General features: G+C 38.5%; 1 protein-coding gene and 1 pseudogene across 1 annotated transcript in view; both read right to left on the reverse strand.

Annotated features, from left to right (window-relative positions):
* Window positions 1–444: 444 nt before the first annotated feature.
* Window positions 445–19,351, reverse strand: part of LOC136128069 (uncharacterized) — a 52,140-nt gene continuing 33,233 nt past the window's right edge. Inside the window, 2 exon segments of the mRNA XM_065883751.1 lie at window positions 445–722; window positions 4,959–5,059. Of these exon segments, the coding sequence (XP_065739823.1) occupies window positions 687–722; window positions 4,959–5,059 (137 nt within the window). The 3' untranslated portion in view covers window positions 445–686.
* LOC136128639 (U5 spliceosomal RNA) lies at window positions 11,688–11,809 on the reverse strand (annotated as a pseudogene).

A 19,351-nucleotide genomic window follows, 5' to 3' on the forward strand; every position in this document is an offset into this window, starting at 1 on the left:
AATTATGTGTTAGTAACACAAATGTCAACAAAAATAATCCCCAACAGGTGCAGAAGCACAGTAACGAAAATATAATTATCAATATAGTTGTTTTATGACAGTCAACTGCCATACCATCAGGCTTAAAAAAATAAAACTTAAGGTCACTGTTTTTATTTTTTGCTCTTTCTGACTCTTACCTATAAATATAGTAGCTACTTCTAATCATTTATCCTTAGTTAATCTCCCTATGAACAAACTTGCTGATACTGAATACTATTTTCAAATACACCATCGTCTGATTAAGTAAGAGTAGTATTATTATTGGAAATTCATCAAAGCTTTTAAGGTTATTTAATGGTTTCATGCAACTTAAAAATCTAAGTTTGGAAGTAAGTGGCTAATGAATTTCTCCTTTTATTGGTAAACAGCCACCATACACCAGTGTTACTATAGCTAGATAAGGTGTTTAACATGCTTATATTTCACTTGAGAGCTAGAATACAGACTTTACAATATATCTGAAACATCATCAAATATTGTGATAATGCCATTATGACAATAGCCTATGTGTGTGGCATTAAAAAAAATATTGGCTGGTCATAGACAGTTTGTTTTTCTGAACTGAACTTTAAGTTTTCTAGAGGCTAACATGATAACAAATTTATCCTCTTGACATGGTGTATCACAGTCTTCTTTCATAAAGTTCACAGGCCTTTCTTATTGCCTTTCCCTGCACGATCCTGCAAGAAAAAAAAATGTGACAGGTAGTTATAGCAAGAGTGAGAAACACATTCATAAATATGACAAGGACTTTTAAAAAACATCCTTTTCTGTGTATAGTTATTATGAGAATATCAAATTAAAACATAGATTGAGAAAGTCTCAAATTTAAAAAAACTACAAAATGAGTAGTTTTACTTGAACAAGTGCTTAGAGGGATAAAAAATAACACTCTTGATAAGTTCACCTTTTCCTCTGCTGTAATCTATTTTACTTTCATTTCACAGCTTATACAAGGAAAACAAAATTTCTAAAATTTCCCTCTTGCAAACTTAATGAAGATTTTTGGCAAAGAAAGAAGAGAACCAAAAAACCCATATGGGGTGGCCTTTTTTTTGTTCTTCAGATATTTGCCAATAGAACTGGCTTCTCAAATTATACTATTTGTTGATCTCAAGATGACTATAATACATGATTTAAAACTGGAGGAAAATGGGATAGAAGTTAACCAGAGAGATCATTTGCACGAAGAAGGCAGACATCTACACTGAGAAAAAATATCACAAACAATCGAGTTCCGGGGTTATTGTTGCACCCGGGAAGCTACCAAGCTCTCGTTGCAGCTGAGCATTTCTGCTTTCAGAGCAACTTCAGTAACATCAACTTTAAGCAATCGAGTCAGAAGACAGCATTAGAGGAGGTATATGAGTAACAAGGTACCGCTTTTATGTGTTTACATGTATCTTACCACTTCAGATAAAAAGCACAGCTTTAATGGATCTGCTATTCTGGATAAGTCCCTTAAGTGAAGGGTGATTTTCCAAAATGAAATTTTAAAATGGCTAGCTGCCAATTATCCTGAGTACATTCTGGGTTTTCTTTTCTAGAAGAGAGCCAGTGCAAACAAGGAAAGGCAAAGACTACATGTTTCAAAGGAATTACTTTCTAATATTTATTTAGTGCCTGTAACAGGAAGGGGATCAGATGGGGAAATCCAAACAAATTTAAAAGATATAAAGTGGGATTTGTTTACAGTAAAGAAACAAGCTTTCCTCTCTTCCACCTGTTTCCTTAATGTTTTAACAGTCCTTTATTTTATGATTAGTTTATTTAAAGTAAATCAAGTATATAAAATTGAAAAGTTAAGTTTCCCAATGAACTTTATGATGTAATTCAATTATTGAGGTTGGTCTGACAATTGAAGTAAAATCATGAAGAACAGTTTGGTACAGCTTTTTACTGTAGATGGTCGACAGCAATCTTTTGCTTCTCAGCTGGGTTCAGAAGGGGAGTATCAAAGTGTAAGAGTCACTTTTAAGAAAATGGTTCTCATTTAATGACACCTATATTTCAGAATCTTATTCAGGTTCTCCTACTGGACAATGGAGGGTTAAGTAGGTGGATGGGAAAAAGAAGTGTCCGATCGAGAAATAACTCATAGCACTGTACAGTTGTAGAGAGTTTTTCTTGTTTAAATATATTTAAAGTGCCTTCTTGCCCAGGAACTGATTTAATGCTCATGAAATATTATAATCCTTATCTAAGTACTGAAGAAGCCAAGTTGCATGAATGTCAAATGATTCACCCGAGGTTTACAGAACTGGTCAACCATGGAGCTGAGAGTTTTTTTCATCAGATATTTATCACAGGGAATTGGTTTTATAGGTGGTGAGAGTAGACACACCACACAGGGTGGTAAAAGACACCTCAGGTATTAGCAACGGCAGAAAAACATTCTTTGGGCTGGAGGGCAATGGAGGAGACAGTGTTAACAGATCCCAGGAACGAGGTCCCACCAGGTGGAAGATGCCCAGTGGGAACTGGGACCATGGAAAGAGATGAGGCTGCTGTAGCAGATGCCACCCGAAGTGGAGAGAACAGGAGACTTTCTTGGCTTTCCCCCTCCTCCTGCCTTCAGTCTTCTACCAGTGCCTCCCTTTGGCTGAATCTGTCCAGAATCCAGACAGCGGACCCCAGAACCCACAGTCCAATGACCAGCACAGGTGAAGGAACATAATGGTTAATGATGGAAGTTCTGAAGAAAGATTTCCTGACTTTAAATCCAACTTTGAATGCGATCACTTTTCAGTTCAGTGACTTTGGGTACATTATTTAACATCTCTGGGTCTCCTTTCCCTCATTCACAAAATAGGGTATTAAAATATGTATTTTATCAATAATTTGATGGGCTATCAAGGACAGAACGCAGATAACATATATGAAGCCATCAGCTAAGTGCTTGGTCCTGAGCACACCCTCAGTAAATGTCATCCATAAGTATTTCAAAAACCTGGATACAAGGCTTAAACGCACCAAGGCCCAACTCTCAGCCTGGCACCTGGCATATCTGGGATGAGGACATTTTTTCAAAGACAGGTATAAAAACTACTTTCTTGGGAAGAGATTACTCATAAAAACTTTTGAACATCTTTTATCAGGAATGCATAAGCTTCAAACTGAAGCTTTTTTTGGGGAAAGAAAATGGGTTGAAGGTATCTTACTATCACATACATTCTTGAGGGATTAACAGAATCATTGGCTGTTACCACAATGGGACATTCTCTGCTTCTTTCCATCCAGGGATCTAAACGTTTCTGATACCCTGGGCAGAGACCACTGGTGTAGATACTTATCCTTGTTGACTACACCCTGATCTCACAAATGGGAGGGAAAAATAGTTCTATTTCTAGGCGAGAGGCTTCTAAAACGCTTCTTCACTTTCCATGGTGGATCTTTAAGTATGCAACGGAATAATTCTCATCATGCCATGGTGAAGTCAGCAATTTCAGGACATCTGTTGTAGAGATGGAGAAAGGGTGGTCCTGCTGAAAATCTAACTATCTACTCCAGAGCATGAGATCTGAGCTCTTGGTGTCCTGGGTCTGGAGCCCACAGGGTATCTATCCTTCTCTGGTCACCCTACTGTCAAAGTAGGTCAGTTAAATCAGACATGCAACTCAGCTGGGAATACCAGATTACAGATGTGTATCAGATTATCTCTTGACTGGCTCTAGTCAAGGCCAAAGTGGCTGGATGAGAATAAGTCATTCTTTCAGTAAAATTTCTACAGAGGAATACTGGTAATAGTGATAATTATGATAACAGCTATCATCCCTTGGGTGTTTACTATCAGCCAGGCACAATGCTAAGCACCCTACACATTTTATTTAACCCTCCCAACAAGCCAGTGAGCCAGGTGTTATTACTATTCTGATTTTACAGATGAAGGAAAGTGAGCCCCAGAGGGGTGACATGACCTACTTGGGATCACAAAGCTAGTAAGAAAGTTATAGTTATTCCAGGCCTGTCTGACTCCAAGCCTATGAATATCGTGCTTGTTTGTCTTGTGCCAGGCACAGTGCTGGATCCTGAAGATACAATGACCACTGACATGCAGGGAAATGAGTCCTGGTACTAAGACTTCTAATACAGCGAAATAACTGTAGAGCTGTAATTGCTAAAAAGCCCTCACTGAAGGCCACAAATGCTGCCAATTTCTAAGGATAAACCCAATCTGAAAGCAGAAGAGCAGAGACCCTCCATCTTGGGAGGAATTGCGAGGGCCAGGGTTGCCTCTGGAATGGTCTCTTCCCTGAATTCTCCCCACACGTGGTCAAAGTGGGCTGGGAAATCGAATCAGGCTAGGGGCTGGCAGCCCAAGAAGGAAGGGAAGACAAACCCAACATGGGTGAAGGTAGGGAACTGATTCTTGCTGTACTGAAGGGGAACAGAAAGAAAACCATGGCCCCTGACTTTGTGACTTGAATGATAAAAAGGTTTTCTCCATTTCCATCTTTCAACTCAACTCTGGAGGTAAAACATATATTTGAATGCCTCAGGCTTTGTCCTAAGATATTTCAAACAGTGGGATAGAAGGAGTAGTGTAATGTGGGTCTTCAATTTTTGGCTTTATTTTGGCATGCATATGGCAAACATTCTAAATGGCAAAACTAAATTTTTCCAGAACCAGTCTGGTTTCCAATGCTGCTGTTTTTATGGCTCAATTCTTTGGCTTAAAACTTTACCCCAGCTAGAATGCTGTAAGTTAGCATGTCAGTAATTCTCTCTGTTATGATTATTTTCATGCAATATCCCAATCTTCAAGTAAAAACTGGCTTATTTAATCACTTTGCAAAGTCAGGCTTAACTATCAATACATCCTCTTGGCTTGCGAAGGGCAAATAACCCAAATAATTGACTTAGGTAATTAATTACTATTTCAAAAAGCTGAGGCTTGTAAAATGGATGTCACCCACCTGAAGTTCTGAGTGTTCTTTCAGGAGCCGGTCATATTCTTTCGAAAGTCTCTCTGATTGCATCTTCATCACCGTCATGTCATTTTGTGCCTTAGAAAGGGCTAGAGAACATCGAATAGAGTTGTAAAATTTTTATTTTGAAATAATTTCAAATTTATGGAAAACCTGCAACACTTGGAGAACTTCTTTGTAGCCTTTACTCAAATTCACCAACTGTTGACGATATGGTACATTTGTAATTGTATTCTCTATCTCCACACATGCACAATCATTTTCTTGAACCATCTGAGACTAAGTTACAGACATCATCCTCCTCTACCCTTAAGTACGTCATTGTGTACTTCCTAAGAACAAAGATATTCATCATATATTTAGCAAATTTAGGAAATTTAACATCAATACAATACCCTTTATCTAATCTACCATCCATATTCCAGTCTTGGCAACTGTCCTAATTATGTCCTTTTTATCATTTTTTCAGTTCTAGTCCAGAGATCCAGTCCTATATCAAAGATTAACAGTAAGTTGTCATGTCTCTTTAGTTTCCATTAATCTGGAATAGTTCCTCAGCCTTCCCCCTGCCTTCTTCTCCCCTATCTTTCAAGACATTGACATTTTTAAGAATGCAGGACACTTGGTTTTTTAACAGGATGATTTCCACTTTGATTTTGTCTGATGTCTTCTCATGATTAAATTCAGGTTATGCCTCCCACTTACATACAAATATGACATAAATGATGCTGAATGTATCTCAAGGTATCATATCCAGAGGCCCATCTGCCTCTCACTGGTTTTTCCATATTATAGTTATTTTCCTCCTTGTAACTAAGAAGCAGTGAGAAGACAATTAAGACTATGTAAACATCCTGTTCCTTGTCAAAACATCCCCCCTATACTTAGCATCTACTGATCATTCTTGCCTAAACCAATCTTTGTTGTGATGGTTGCAGAATGATGATTTTCCAACTTCATCATTCCATCCAAATTTATCAGTCAGCATTGTACTATAAAGAAGAGCCTTCCTTTCTTCTCCATCCATCCACCCATCATCAGTATGAACTAATACATTCCTATTTTTTCAATGACTTATAATTCATTACTATACTTAATTTCCCCCAGATTTGGCCAGTGGGAACTTTAGGCTGGCATCCATGTCCTTCGACTATGCCCCCAACAGTTTCTGGTACAAGATGTTCCAGGCTTATCCTAACACCTCCCAGGCTCAACCTGGACTCAGGCATTATAGAACAGAGTTTATCAGAAGGGTCTACTTTTGAAAAAACTGAGGGTGGAAAAAAAATTTTATCATTTTTACTAAGGGCTGGGTGACAATATTTCCTTAAGAACAATCACTTTCTTATACAAAGCTGAAAAATATGGGGTGTATAAGTGGCACTTAAAGACTTTAACCTCAAGATGATACACAAATATGGCTACATATTAGTCTTTGTCTACCAAAAGGGTACAATCTAAGTCAGCAAATTAGGCAGAAGTTAAAAAAATATATATATATATGATAAACATTTAAGTCAACATATTGCGTAGAAGCTAATGAGCAAATGTGTAGAAGGGAAGAGTAGTGTAAGATGGACTGGAGAAATTCTGAGAATCCTGAACTAGCTCTACATACAATTCTGCACATGTAGCCTTCACAAGTTCTGCATTTGTAAATTTTTTAGGGTAGGATTTTAGGAAAGAAAGCGGGATTTATAAAACTTAAGTCACTTTTTTGGCAAAATGAAATTACAGGTTCTGTTTATAAACAGTTTGATTGCCTTCCCTCCTGAGAAGCCATCATATGTTATATATAAGTATGTAAGTCACTATCAACTGAAGTGCCTTTTGTATCAATACTTTCTAGACTATTTTGTCAAATTAAACTCTCTGCATTGTTCTACATCTGCATTGTCCAATAAATGTTCTACAACTGTGCTGTCCAATATGGCAGCCACTAGCTTCATGTGGCTACTGAACACTTTAAATGTGGCTAGTGCAACTGAAGAACTGAGTTTTAAATTAAATCAAATTTAAATATTTATTTACTTATTTTTAATGAATTATTTTTGGCTATGTTGGGTCTTCATTGCTGCGCGTGGGTTTTCTCTAGTTGCGGCGAGCGGGGGCTACTCTTCGCTGTGGTGCGTGGGCTTCTCATTGTGGTGGCTTCTCTTGTTGCAGAGCACAGGTGCTAGGCGCACAGGCTGCAGTAGTTGTGGCACATGGGCTTAGTTGCTCCGTGGCATGTGGAATCTTCCCGGACCAGGGATGGAACCCGTGTCCCCTGCATCAGCAGCTGGATTCATAACAACTGGGCCACCAGGGAAGTCCCTTAAATTTTGATTTAAATAGCCATATGTAGCTAATGGCTAGCCATAATAGACAGCGCAGCTTTATAACTTCCTCCACATTACTTCTATAGGTCCATAAATCTAAACTAGGTATTAAAAGTTGAATTTGACAAATTTTATGTGTCACTTAGTAAAGAAGGGCATGGGTTAGACGTGGAAGAGAGATTTTTGGTAGTTGGTTAGATTTCATAGGGACCACACCCACAATGTGTAAATGGACCACACCATTTACACATTACTTTTCAATCTGTGTGTAAGGCCTTTCCTAGATGATACTTTTTTTTTTAATTAATAAATTTATTTTTGGCTGCGTTGGGTCTTTGTTGCTGTGTGTGGCCTCTCTCTAGTTGCGGCGAGCGGGGGCTACTCTTCGTTGCGGTGTGCGGGTTTCTCATTGCGGTGGCTTCTCTTGTTGCGGAGCATGGGCTCTAGGCACACGGGCTTCAGTAGTTGCGGCACACGGGCTCAGTAGCTGTGGCTCGTGGGCTCTAGAGCTCAGGCTCAATAGTTGTGGCACAGGGGCTTAGTTGCTCCACAGCATGTGGTATCTTCCTGGACCAGGGCTCGAACCCATGTCCCTTGCATTGGCAGGCAGATTCTTAACCACTGTGCCACCAGGGAAGCCCCCTAGATGATACTTGAAAATACAAAACATGGTGTTATCTTCAGTTCCTTCCTTACTAAAAGTGTTTACGAGCCTGGACTTACTTTGGTATATAAAAAGCAGGGACTTCCCTGGTGGCACAGTGGTTAAGAATCCGCCTGCCAATGGAGGGGACACACATAGTTTCCATCCCTGGTCCGGAAAGATCCCACATGCCATGGAGCAACTAAGCTCGTGCACCACAACTACTGAGCCTGTGCTCTAGATCCCGTGAGCCACAACAACTGAGCTCACATGCCACAACTACTGAAGCCCGCGCGCTTAGAGCCGGTACTCTGCAACAAGAGAAGCCACCGCAGTGAGAAGTCCAAGCACTGCAATGAAGCGTAGACCCCGCTCGCCACAACTAGAGGAAGCCCACATGCAACAACAAAGACCCAATGCAGAAAGGAAAGAAAGAAAGAAAGAAAGGAAAGGAAGGAAAGGAAGGAAAGGAAAGAAAGGAAGGAAGGAAAGAAAAGAAAGTAAAGAAAAGAAAAGAAAAAAGAAAGAAAGAAAGGGGGCTTCCCTGGTGGCACAGTGGTTGAGAGTCTGCCTGCCGATGCAGGGGACACGGGTTCGTGTCCCGGTCCGGGAATATCCCACATGCTGTGGAGTGGCTGGGCCCGTGAGCCATGGCCGCCGAGACTGTGTGTCTGGAGCCTGTGTTCTGCAACGGGAGAGGCCACAACAGTGAGAGGCCCGCGTACCGCACAAAAAAAAAAAAAAAAAAAAAAAAAAAAGAAGGAAAGAGAAGAAGATTCTACAACTTAATAATGTCTGAATAGTCTGTAACAGTGGTTTTAAAAATGTTGGTCAGGAGGTTGTATTGAACAGTTCATCTTAATGTTAAAAACGATTTATACTTAAATTTTTGAAATAAAAAATTAATTAGGAAATTCTTAGATATCAACTCATTAGTTCCTTATTAAAAGATACTATTTTTCTCATGATCTGTTAGGAGAAAGAATGAGTCAAGTGGAACTACAAATCTGTAGAAGCAGCTAGAAAACCACTTGTACAGTCTATCCACAAGTTTCTTCTCATCATGAATGGTACGAAGCTATAACAAAACAACTGCAGGCAAATCCTGTTTTTCTTGCATTTATCAAGCCAAGGCATGAACTGTGTTTCTTATTTTATTTTGTATTCCAGTGGATATTAGTAAACCTAATGATTACTATTTTACTGATTTCACTCTAATTAGGAGAGGATGTTACTGTCTAGGAGCCTTTTGGACTGTTTCCTAGTCCTTTCTCTACCTCTCATTTTATAAAAATTACAATATTCTGTTTTGGTTGTCTTCTACCTCCTTCTGGAACTGCCTTCATGACTAAGGGATTATATAAACTTGTTATCTGACATTTGAATATGCTTGTTTTATTTTGAACCATGTTATTTTGGAAACAGCATATATATGGAAGACATCAGACAAGGAGGCTTGAGGTGATACATCTAAGTCACTATTTCAATTTTCTCATCTGCAAAAATGAGCTGCTATCATTTGCCAGTAGCGTTATAGAAATGTTAAGATATTTCATGAGAATACTGGCCAGATTCATTTGTGTTCACTGCGAACTTTTTCAGGCAAAAATCATTTATTAATATAAAGAATAACCCCAATTAATGTTACAGTGACATGTAGTAAGCCAAAATGTTTGTGTAAAATGCCATGTAAGCAGGCCAAAAATATTTGTGGTTTTCCAAGTGCCAAACTTACATTTATGGAGCTATTTGCACAGCAAGAAGAGTTGGTGAGACCGATGCACTGCGTAAATGTATTGTATCACTGTATTTTCTATGCGGGATAACAGACAGTATCAGCTAAGCTCTGCCAGGAAATGTAAGAGAAAATTTTTAGACACATTGGCGTGGCAGCTCAAGCTGGCTGCTGTACACTAGCTATAAGGATTGTGCCAGAGAAATAAATTTTTCAAATTTTAATTTGAAAAATTTCCCTACATCTAGTGTTGATTTCTTTTCAGTTCATTTGGTTCTATTTTTGAGAACTCGAGAGTGTGACATACCAGAGCTCTTCAGTACTTAATCCTCACATGTACTGTTCCTTTACAGGGACCATCACTGGATCGTTAAGCTACAGTAATGCTTCCAAAATATTTGGAAAGTAGACACACAAACTTCTGTTCAGTAAGGGACATAAATGTGGTTTAATTATATTGTGGTTATTTTTGTACAAGCCTATATTGTCAGGTACATGCAGGTAAGGTCTGTTTTATTTATCACTTCAATTATCACCCACTCTTTTTTTGTGTGTGTGATACGCGGGCCTCTCACTGCTGTGGCGTCTCCTGTTGCAGAGCACAGGCTCTGGACGCGCAGGCTCAGCGGCCATGGCTCACGGGCCCAGCCGCTCTGCGGCATGTGGGATATTCCCGGACCGGGGCACGAACCCGCGTCCCCTGCTTCGGCAGGCGGACTCTCAACCACTGCGCCACCAGGGAAGCCCTCACCCACTCTTTTTTAACCTCACATCCATATGTTGATAAGGTGTGTCGATTCTACTTCCTTTTTCTCTCTCCAATCCATCCACTTCACTCAATCTGTTATCACGGTCCTCATCTCTAGTTTAGATTATTGAAATGGATTCCTCACCTTGTTTCTTGGCTACTCTAATTCATTATCCATAGTAATGTCAAAGTGATTGCTTGCTCCTCCGCCTAAAAACCCTCCAGCAGTGCTCCCCCCACCAAAATGTTAACATATAAACATGGCACATGAGGCCCTGTATGATGGATCCTAGGCTTACTTTTCAACTCTCACCACTACCTGCACCTTATTTTATGCTCCAGCCGCAGTGAGCACCTTGTAGTACTTCAAAAAGGCATACTCTTTCAGTTATATGCTACTCATTTTGTTAAAACATCCTTGCCCATCTCCTTTCACCTCCCTGCCTGACTCATTCTCTCCCATTTCATCTGGGTAATTAATATTTATCCTTTGAAATGTCAAGAAATTATCCTTGATCTTTTCTGTTGGCTTCTACTTCATCTTGAGCTTAATTTTATTATAGCACTTATCATGCTGAGGTATAACTATAACCGGACTGTGGACTACTCAAGAAACAAAGATGTGTCTTGTCTCTCTGTTCTGGGTACCCAGCACTGTGCCTAGCACATGGCAGGTGTCTAAAATATGTTCCCTGAAGGAAGGAAAGAACAGACAAATGAAAAGTCTAAGCTTTAAGCATCTGAAAAATTCACTTGTGTGGAGCCAGTTCATTTTTTGAAAATATGATAAATGTCAGGTAAACAATGAGGTACCACATTAGTCACTTGATAGGAATCTTGGTTGCAACTAAACCAAATTATATCTTTAATGGAAAAAAATTCAGGCTAGCTGGAAAGTCACAAAGCAAACAGACCTTTCTTGATATTTTGATATAAATATAATGACGTTACAAATATCTCATGCTAATTCATAATTAAAAACAAAAAGCAAACGAATACTATTAGAGAATCCAGTTTAGTTTAAAAAAAAAAAGGAAAACACTGATTCTATGGGGCAGGATATATACAAGATAAGCCTGGAGCACCTTGTAGAGTCAGAAGGATGTACTCAAGAAAAGATAGCGCAAAAAAAAAGAAAAATCCAAAATGATGGGGACACGTCAAAGAGACACAGGAGCCAACTGAAGGAGCGCCCAATGGCTAATGCTAAAAAAATGACTTGAGCAACAAAATAAATAAAAGAGTATTTTTTTCTTTTTTTTTTTTTTACAGCCTTGTTTATTCCCAGAAGGCCTCAAAAAACTGAAGCAACAGTCATGCTTTATCCCTCCCCAGATGAATCTTTAGGAAAAGGCAAAAGATTCATTTGATTATGAAGAGAAGCACGAGTATAGATTAAAAGAGTATTAAATTATAATCTACAGGATAAAATGAATACCTATGATTAAATAAATAAATAATTAGGGGTAAATAGACATATTTGTGCCGAAGAGTTCCAAAAATTTATGTAGATACTCTCACCTCAAGGAGGTAGGGCATAACCCCCCACTTCTTAAGCTTGGGCTACAAATAGTGACTTCCTTCCAAAGACTACACTATGGGAAGAGGGGGAAAAAAGTAACTTTGCATAGAGAAACCTGACAAACAGTAACATCTGCCAGGCAGTCAAGGTCAACATCAACAGTGATAAATCATGCTGGTATGTATTTCTGGAATAACGTGATGAAAATGGCACTTTACCCTCTGTGACTTTCCTCTCCAGTCCCATAACTCCAGTCTGACCGTGAAAAATATCAGACAGCTTCTGATAGAGAAACATTCTGTAAAATAACCAATACTTCTCAAAACTGTCAAGCTCTTCAAAAATAAGGAAAGTTTGAGAAATTATTATAGCCTAGAGGAGCCTAAGGAGACATAAAGCTAAATGTAATGTGGTATCCTGAATGAGATCCTAGAACAGAAAAAAGATGTGAGGTGAAAACTAAGGAAATCTGAATAAACTATGGACTTTGTCAATAATAATATATCCATATTGGTTCATTAATTGTATAAATGAACCATATTAATGTAAGACATGAATAATAGGAGACACTGAGTGTGGGGTATATGATAATTCTCTGTACTATATTGCCTACTTTTCTATAAATATAAACTGTCCTAACATAAAGTTTATTTTAAAAAAGTACAGTGGGGGCTTCCCTGGTGGCGCAGTGGTTGAGAGTCCGCCTGCCAATGCAGGGGACACGGGTTCGTGCCCTGGTATGGGAAGATCCCACATGCCGCAGTGCGGCTGGGCCCGTGAGCCATGGCCGCTGAGCCTGCGCGTTCGGAGCCTGTGCTCCGCAACGGGAGAGGCCACAACAGTGAGAGGCCCGCGTAACACTAAAAAAAAAAAAAAAGTACAGTGGGAACAAACCTCACACAAAACACATGTATATAGGACAAGATATAATAAAATTCATTAGGCTATAAGTACTATCTTAGTAAGAACCTATCAAATATGACCCCTTAAGTTCCATTGTTTTAAATAAACAAAAACTTAATTAAATTTTTCTTTTGTGTAAAATCTTCTGATGTTTTAAAATTATTATATTATGTAGTTAAAACCCCACCAAAGTGGTAATATTAAAAAAAGTCAGTGAGTAGGGAGTGAGGCAGTAGATAAAAGAAAAGCAGATATTCTAGTAAAGAAGAATGAACCTCACTATTTATGATAGCCAGGTCATGGAAGCAACCTAAATGCCCATCAACAGATGAATGGATAAAGAAGATGTGGTACATATACACAATGGAATATTACTCAGCCATAAAAAGGAATGAAATTGGGTCATTTGTAGAGATGTGGATGGATCTAGAGACTGTCATACAGAGTGAAGTAAGTCAGAAAGAGAAAAACAGATATCATATATTAACACATATATGTGGAACCTAGAAAAATGGTACAGATGAACCAGTTAGCAGGGCAGAAATTGAGACACAGATGTAGAGAACAAACGTATGGACACCAAGGGGGGAAGCCACGGGGGGGCATGGTGGTGTGATGAATTGGGCGATTGGGATTGACATTAATACACTGATGTGTATAAAACTGATGACTAATAAGGACCTGCTGTATAGAAAAATAAATAAAATTAAATTCAAAAATAAAAATGAGGTAAGCCAGATCACGAAAAGTGATCTAGATATTGCCATAGACTAAAAAAAAAAAAGAAGCATGAACTTAATACGTTTCAAGAATATCAAAGTGTACGTCCCTTAACCTTCATGAATAAATCTTATGTGTAAGAGGTTTACTTAAGAGGAGGGTTGAGAGGCAATATGATTATAAATATCTTAAAAATATTTAAAGTTAGTGTTCATAAAAACAGTTTTTATGAAATCTACATTAGGGTCAATTTGTACAACAAATACAGAAGGGCTGTGAGAATTAAGCTCCTTAACAGCGATGAGAAATCTTTACTGTTTGCATCAAGAATATGAAGAAGGAAACGTTTTTCTCAGTCTCTAACTACTGAGAGTCCATGACACATAAGAGCCCCTCCAAAGATTCCTACTGTTCATGACTAGAGAAGATGAAGCTGTTACACAGGTGAAACTGCCCTAAGACAAGGGAGTCATCCACTCATCTATCCATTCAACAATGTATGGAATGACTACTAGGCATCAGGCATTCTACTAAGTGTTGAGGATGAAAAGATAGGTAGGGTCTTAGCTCTCGTAATACTCATTTTCTAGTCAGAGGAAGACGCACAATAAAGCAAGCAACCAACCAACAGTGAGTGCCAAGTGTCATGAAGAAAGTTAGAATAGGGTGATGTGATAAAGAATGACTATGCAGCCACATGAGATGGAGTACTCAGGAAAAGTTTCTCTAAAGTGGTAAAATTTAAGCTACTATCAGTTCTGTCTGCTAAGGGCACCTAGAAGTAATGACACCCCAGTAGCAATGAGCACACCTAGGCTCTAGATATTATTTTCTAAATACCATTCTCTACCTAAAGGCTCACTGGAGAAATGGTTGATTCAAGGACTAGAGGAGGAAAAGTACAAGATAAGCTTGGACTATCTTGTTATACCAGAATGTATGTGCTTACAGAATGGGGGCATGACAAAACGATATGGGACCCAGCTTGAAAAGACTTCCACTGGCCAAATCCGAGACAATCTGAACACTAAAATATAATGCTCACAATGAATTATAATGCAATGAATATATTACACAAGCAAATCAATAAGTAACTGGGGGAAAAAGGGAAAGCTTCTCCTTTAACAATAGAATGGCATCTAATAAATGGAGAAGGAATAAGAGAATTAGAAAATCACCATTTGGAAAATATAAAAATAATAAGTGAGAGGAAAATATGAAGAGAAAGAAAAGGATAAGGCAAGTGTAAGGTGTTATCATTTGGGTACAGGGCATATTTTTTTGGTATAATTTTTGCATCTCTCCTGTGATTTGAATTGTGTGATTTGAATTTATTATGTCTGAATAAAAAGTTAAAAGGAAAAAAAATAAATTGCTATGAAGTAGAGCAGAGAAATGGGGCAGTAAGTGAAGGAATATGAGACAAAAGGAAATTTTTGTTTTTATGCTTTGGGATAGGAGATGCCAGAAGATGTCTGTAGGGTGATAGGAAGTGAGGAAGTAATTGCAGAAACAGCATCCTTGAGAAGGATAGTGGGCTTGGCAGCCAAAGCAGTAGAAGAGGGATTGAAACTTAATCCACAGTAACCCAAGGACAGGTAGAGTTTGAGGCCAGCTGAGGGAGGACAGTAGTTTTGGTGGTGAGAAGATGACTTTTTTGATTAATTCTTTGTGCCCAATGAAGTAGGGTGGATTTAGAATTTAGAAGTGAGATTCTGAAGAGTGAAAAAGTGAAGATTTTAGAGAAGTTCAATAGGACTGTCACAGTGCTGAGGGACCATCTGAATGCAGTGACCATTTATTTAAAATAAGAAGTTAGTTCCTTCAGCAATGCTGAGACGCTTGGGTGCAGGTACCAAGTTATGGATACCTGACTATCACCAGAGCTCGGTCCTTGAGAGAGGAGGGAAGTAGAGGAGGGAGGGGGGAGAAAGAGGGGAGGAAGAAGAAGGAGGTAAGTAGTTTGCAAGAGCCTAATTATGATGAACCAGTGTTTGGGGGTGAGATTTATTCATATCTATTAGATAACAGGCCTAGAACACTAAGTATGTGCTGGGGACAAGGAGGTGACTTAGATGTGGCCCTTGCCTTCACAGCACTTACAATCTAGTAAGAAAGATAAACAAATGAAAAGTAATTTCTACAGAGTACACTATTAAGTTAGTATCCATGCAGAACTATGGAGGTCCAGATGGAAGTCACTCAACCCAGCTTGAAGGGAGAGAGTTTCAGGGAGGCTCCTGAGAGGCGGCGATGCTGGAGCTGAAGGATGAGCACAAGCTGGCAGAGTGTGAAGGAAGAGGGCAGTAGAGGCAGACAGACCTGCAGTCCTGGGCAAAGGGGAAAGGTGATGAAACACCACTGTTAGGAGGAAAAGCTCCCATATTTAATAGAGTAGGGGTATAAAATTTAGACTGGACAAGGGTGGGGCAGGCAAAACTAGAGGTGACGCTGGGGTGCAGATCGCAGAAGACCACGTGTGCCATCCTGAGGAGCTATAAAGGTCACAGGAACCAATACAGAGTTTTAAGAAGTGAAGAAGCATAATCAGATCTGTGGTGTTGCCACTCTAGTGGCAAAGTGAAGAAGCCAAACTAACGGCAGGGACATGCTTTAGAAGGAATGGAAAGAAAGCTGCCCAAACAATTATACTAAAGAGTAAACATTAATGCATGAAACCAATTATAGCTCTATTTGTCACATGAGCAAAGGGGAAATGAGTGATTTTTTGTGTGTGTCTTAATTTCTATACCTATCGCTAGGCATATTGGTGCCTGCCCCTACCCTCTGGGGGACTATGACCATGAATGAGGTTTATGGGTGAAGCGCTTTTGGGTTTTAGAAAAGACAGGGATGTAAGGCATGCTGATACTTATAAGGATTACTGGGACTCGGGGCCAAGGAACTGATGAGCAGGCTTTATAATTTAATAAATAAAATCAGCCCCACTCTTATGCTATTAGCGAATGAAACACCAATAAATGCATGAAGACTTCCTTCATTAATCTTAGCTGGGTTGCTAAGTAATGTATTTAAGAAAAGAATTTTGGCTCTGTGACTTAGCAAAGAATAATTACAAATTATATTAATATGCTGGCTTTGCACTTAAAAATCAGGGTGTACGTTTTAGGCAAAGTACTGTGTAGGTACAGCTTTATACAAACTGCTTTGAAAAGGATATGCTTTACAAAGCAAGTTCGTGCGTAAGCAGAAGCAACACGTGGAATCTAGAAGAATTTACAAACCATCATATACGAGAATTGAAGGAGTCAGTTTACTTTGACTGTAAACAAAGAACTAGTTTTATTACATATAAGCATATATAATTTCTTAAATTATCTGATCGACATTCATTCAACCAGCACTTAGGTGCACAGCAAATTTTATAACAATTTTAAGCAGAAACCAATCTCTTCAACACCATTATTTATACTGAAAAAGGTGTTCTTCCTTACTTCAAGATCCTTAATAGGGGTCAGTAAACTACTCCTGTAAAGGGCCAGACTGTAAATATTTGTAGCTTTCTTTTTATTCTCTGGCCGCACCACTCGGCTTGCGGGATCTTAGTTCTCCAACCAGGGACTGAACTTGGGCCCTCCGCAGTGAAAGCTTGGAGTTTTAACCACTGGACTGCCAGGGAACTCCCTTATTTTCAGCTTTCTATGCCATGCAGACTCTGTCCAGTTTACTTAACTCCACAGCCACAGAAAATATGTAAGCAAATGAGCATGGCTTTGTTCTAATAAAATTTAATTTCTAAAATCAAGGCAGCAGGTTAGATTTGGCTCATGGGCCATTGTTTTCTGATCCTTCTCCTAAAACACACTTCTAAGTCTTACCACTTTTCTCTTAGATTATAAATTTACTGAAAAGAAATATAAATTAAAGTATCAGAGCATAAGAGGAGAGGAGGATCCAAAGTATACTGGAAATTTTAAGAAACCTCTTAAGAAGTTCCCCATTTTATCCCTTCCAATTTTGTTTATAGAAAGAACAAAGGCTATACAGACAGTGGATGCTGCAATGAGATTGAGTTTTACAAAGAAAAGGTTTTTCCTTCTTTAATTTTCCAGCTCATTTTCCTAGCTGATTGTTTTCCATCCATTTCAAAAGTGTTTTTAGAGCAGAGTTGTCCAGCTTAATTTCGTTACTGCACTTGGCAGTAAACATAAACCTGATACAAGCTGATCCAATCTATATGTCCATCAACATACTTGGAGAACTATGCTTGATTATATTCTTATCACCTGGAACATTCTGTTATTCAGTATGCATTTAGCACTCTCCACTCCATGTTTTTTAGTAAAGTAACTCATGTATCACACAGGGGAAGAAATAAATTGTAGTCACTTTATGTATATATGTTGGATCCATCCATCTGGGTTATAAAGCTCTTCAGGGAAGAGACTGTTTTCTCTTGCTTTAATGCCCCTCTGTAGACCTAATAAAAGCTTTTCCTCAGGTAGCATCAGTCATGCTTGCTGGTATTGTCAATGCTATGAAAGGTATCCTTGAATTTCTGTCTTCAGTTACTATCTTCCCTGTAGCTATTCCTCCTGGTCACTGGATGACACTTAAATAGTTTATTTTATATAGGGCCTGCAAACAGATAGGAAGCTCACAAAAAGAAAAACATCACAACTAAATGGAAATGTAATAGGGAACAGCAGGAGAAAATATCACCATGACATATTAGTGCCAGGAAAGCAGTCACAGCAAGAAAGCCTCCTTCTTCTGGTTTGACAGTAACATCAACTGCATGTGGAGATAATATAAACTAATAAATGGCAATATATCTTTCATTAAAAAATGAAAAAGCAACCTAAGAGCTAAAACCTGACTAAAATGGTGGGTCATATATTTTATTTGCTTTAAATAACTGATGTATTATTAATTACATATAGTCTATTGCCACATCCTTCAAATAAACTATGCTATTCTTTTAAAATATGGACTTTTATTTTTCAGCTAACAAAGGAAGGGAAGGAGATGGTAAAGAAGCAGAAACTTCCAGATAAATAAACAGAGGAGAAAATACATGTTTCTTTCTTATTCAAAGCATAGAAACTCATTAAAAGGTCATAAAACAAAAAACATGATATGACTAAAACTACCAAAGTTTTTAAAGCATTGCAAAATTTAAAATAAGATGGTGGCTTTGATTATAACTGCAAGTTAAAGATAGCTGAATTTACACACCCACAAGAATTTGCAACTGTAAGATATGCTTAGTTTGGACTTTGAGAATTTATTTTTAGATAGATAGATGGCTCAAACAGTTCCTCTGTAAGGAACTCAAGAAGAAGGAATTTAGGGTTACTGATATACAGAATAGTAATTCCCTTGTAATTTTCTCTCTTATCTTGATCTTCAATTCCTCTTGTAAAGCACTTCAACTATTTTCACTCCCTGGTCCCTATGTTAGTATGATTTGTTTATTACTGGCATTAGAGGGTGATGATTGTTAAAAAACACTTGAACATCTTTAAGGGTAGTGAAGTTGGTCTGTAAAAGGAAATGCTAGAATGCTAGTTCTTTTCAAGGTAAGCCACAGTGACAGAGAAGCATTTATCCAGGAACAGAGTTGAATAAACTAGTTGCGAGTGGAAAAATATAAATCTTCTATTTGGCAAAGGAGAAGTTTAAATAGGATTAGAAGATTCCATTTCCTGGTCCAAATCTAAGGTCCCTGTTATATGCTGCCAATACTTAGGAACACAGAATGGGCCTTTACAATCAGTTTCTGTTCTGTTTGTATATACTTTGTTTAGATAGCATTTAAAATTTGC

Source organism: Phocoena phocoena, chromosome 9, assembly GCF_963924675.1.
Source record: "Phocoena phocoena chromosome 9, mPhoPho1.1, whole genome shotgun sequence".
Classification (NCBI taxonomy): domain Eukaryota; kingdom Metazoa; phylum Chordata; class Mammalia; order Artiodactyla; family Phocoenidae; genus Phocoena; species Phocoena phocoena.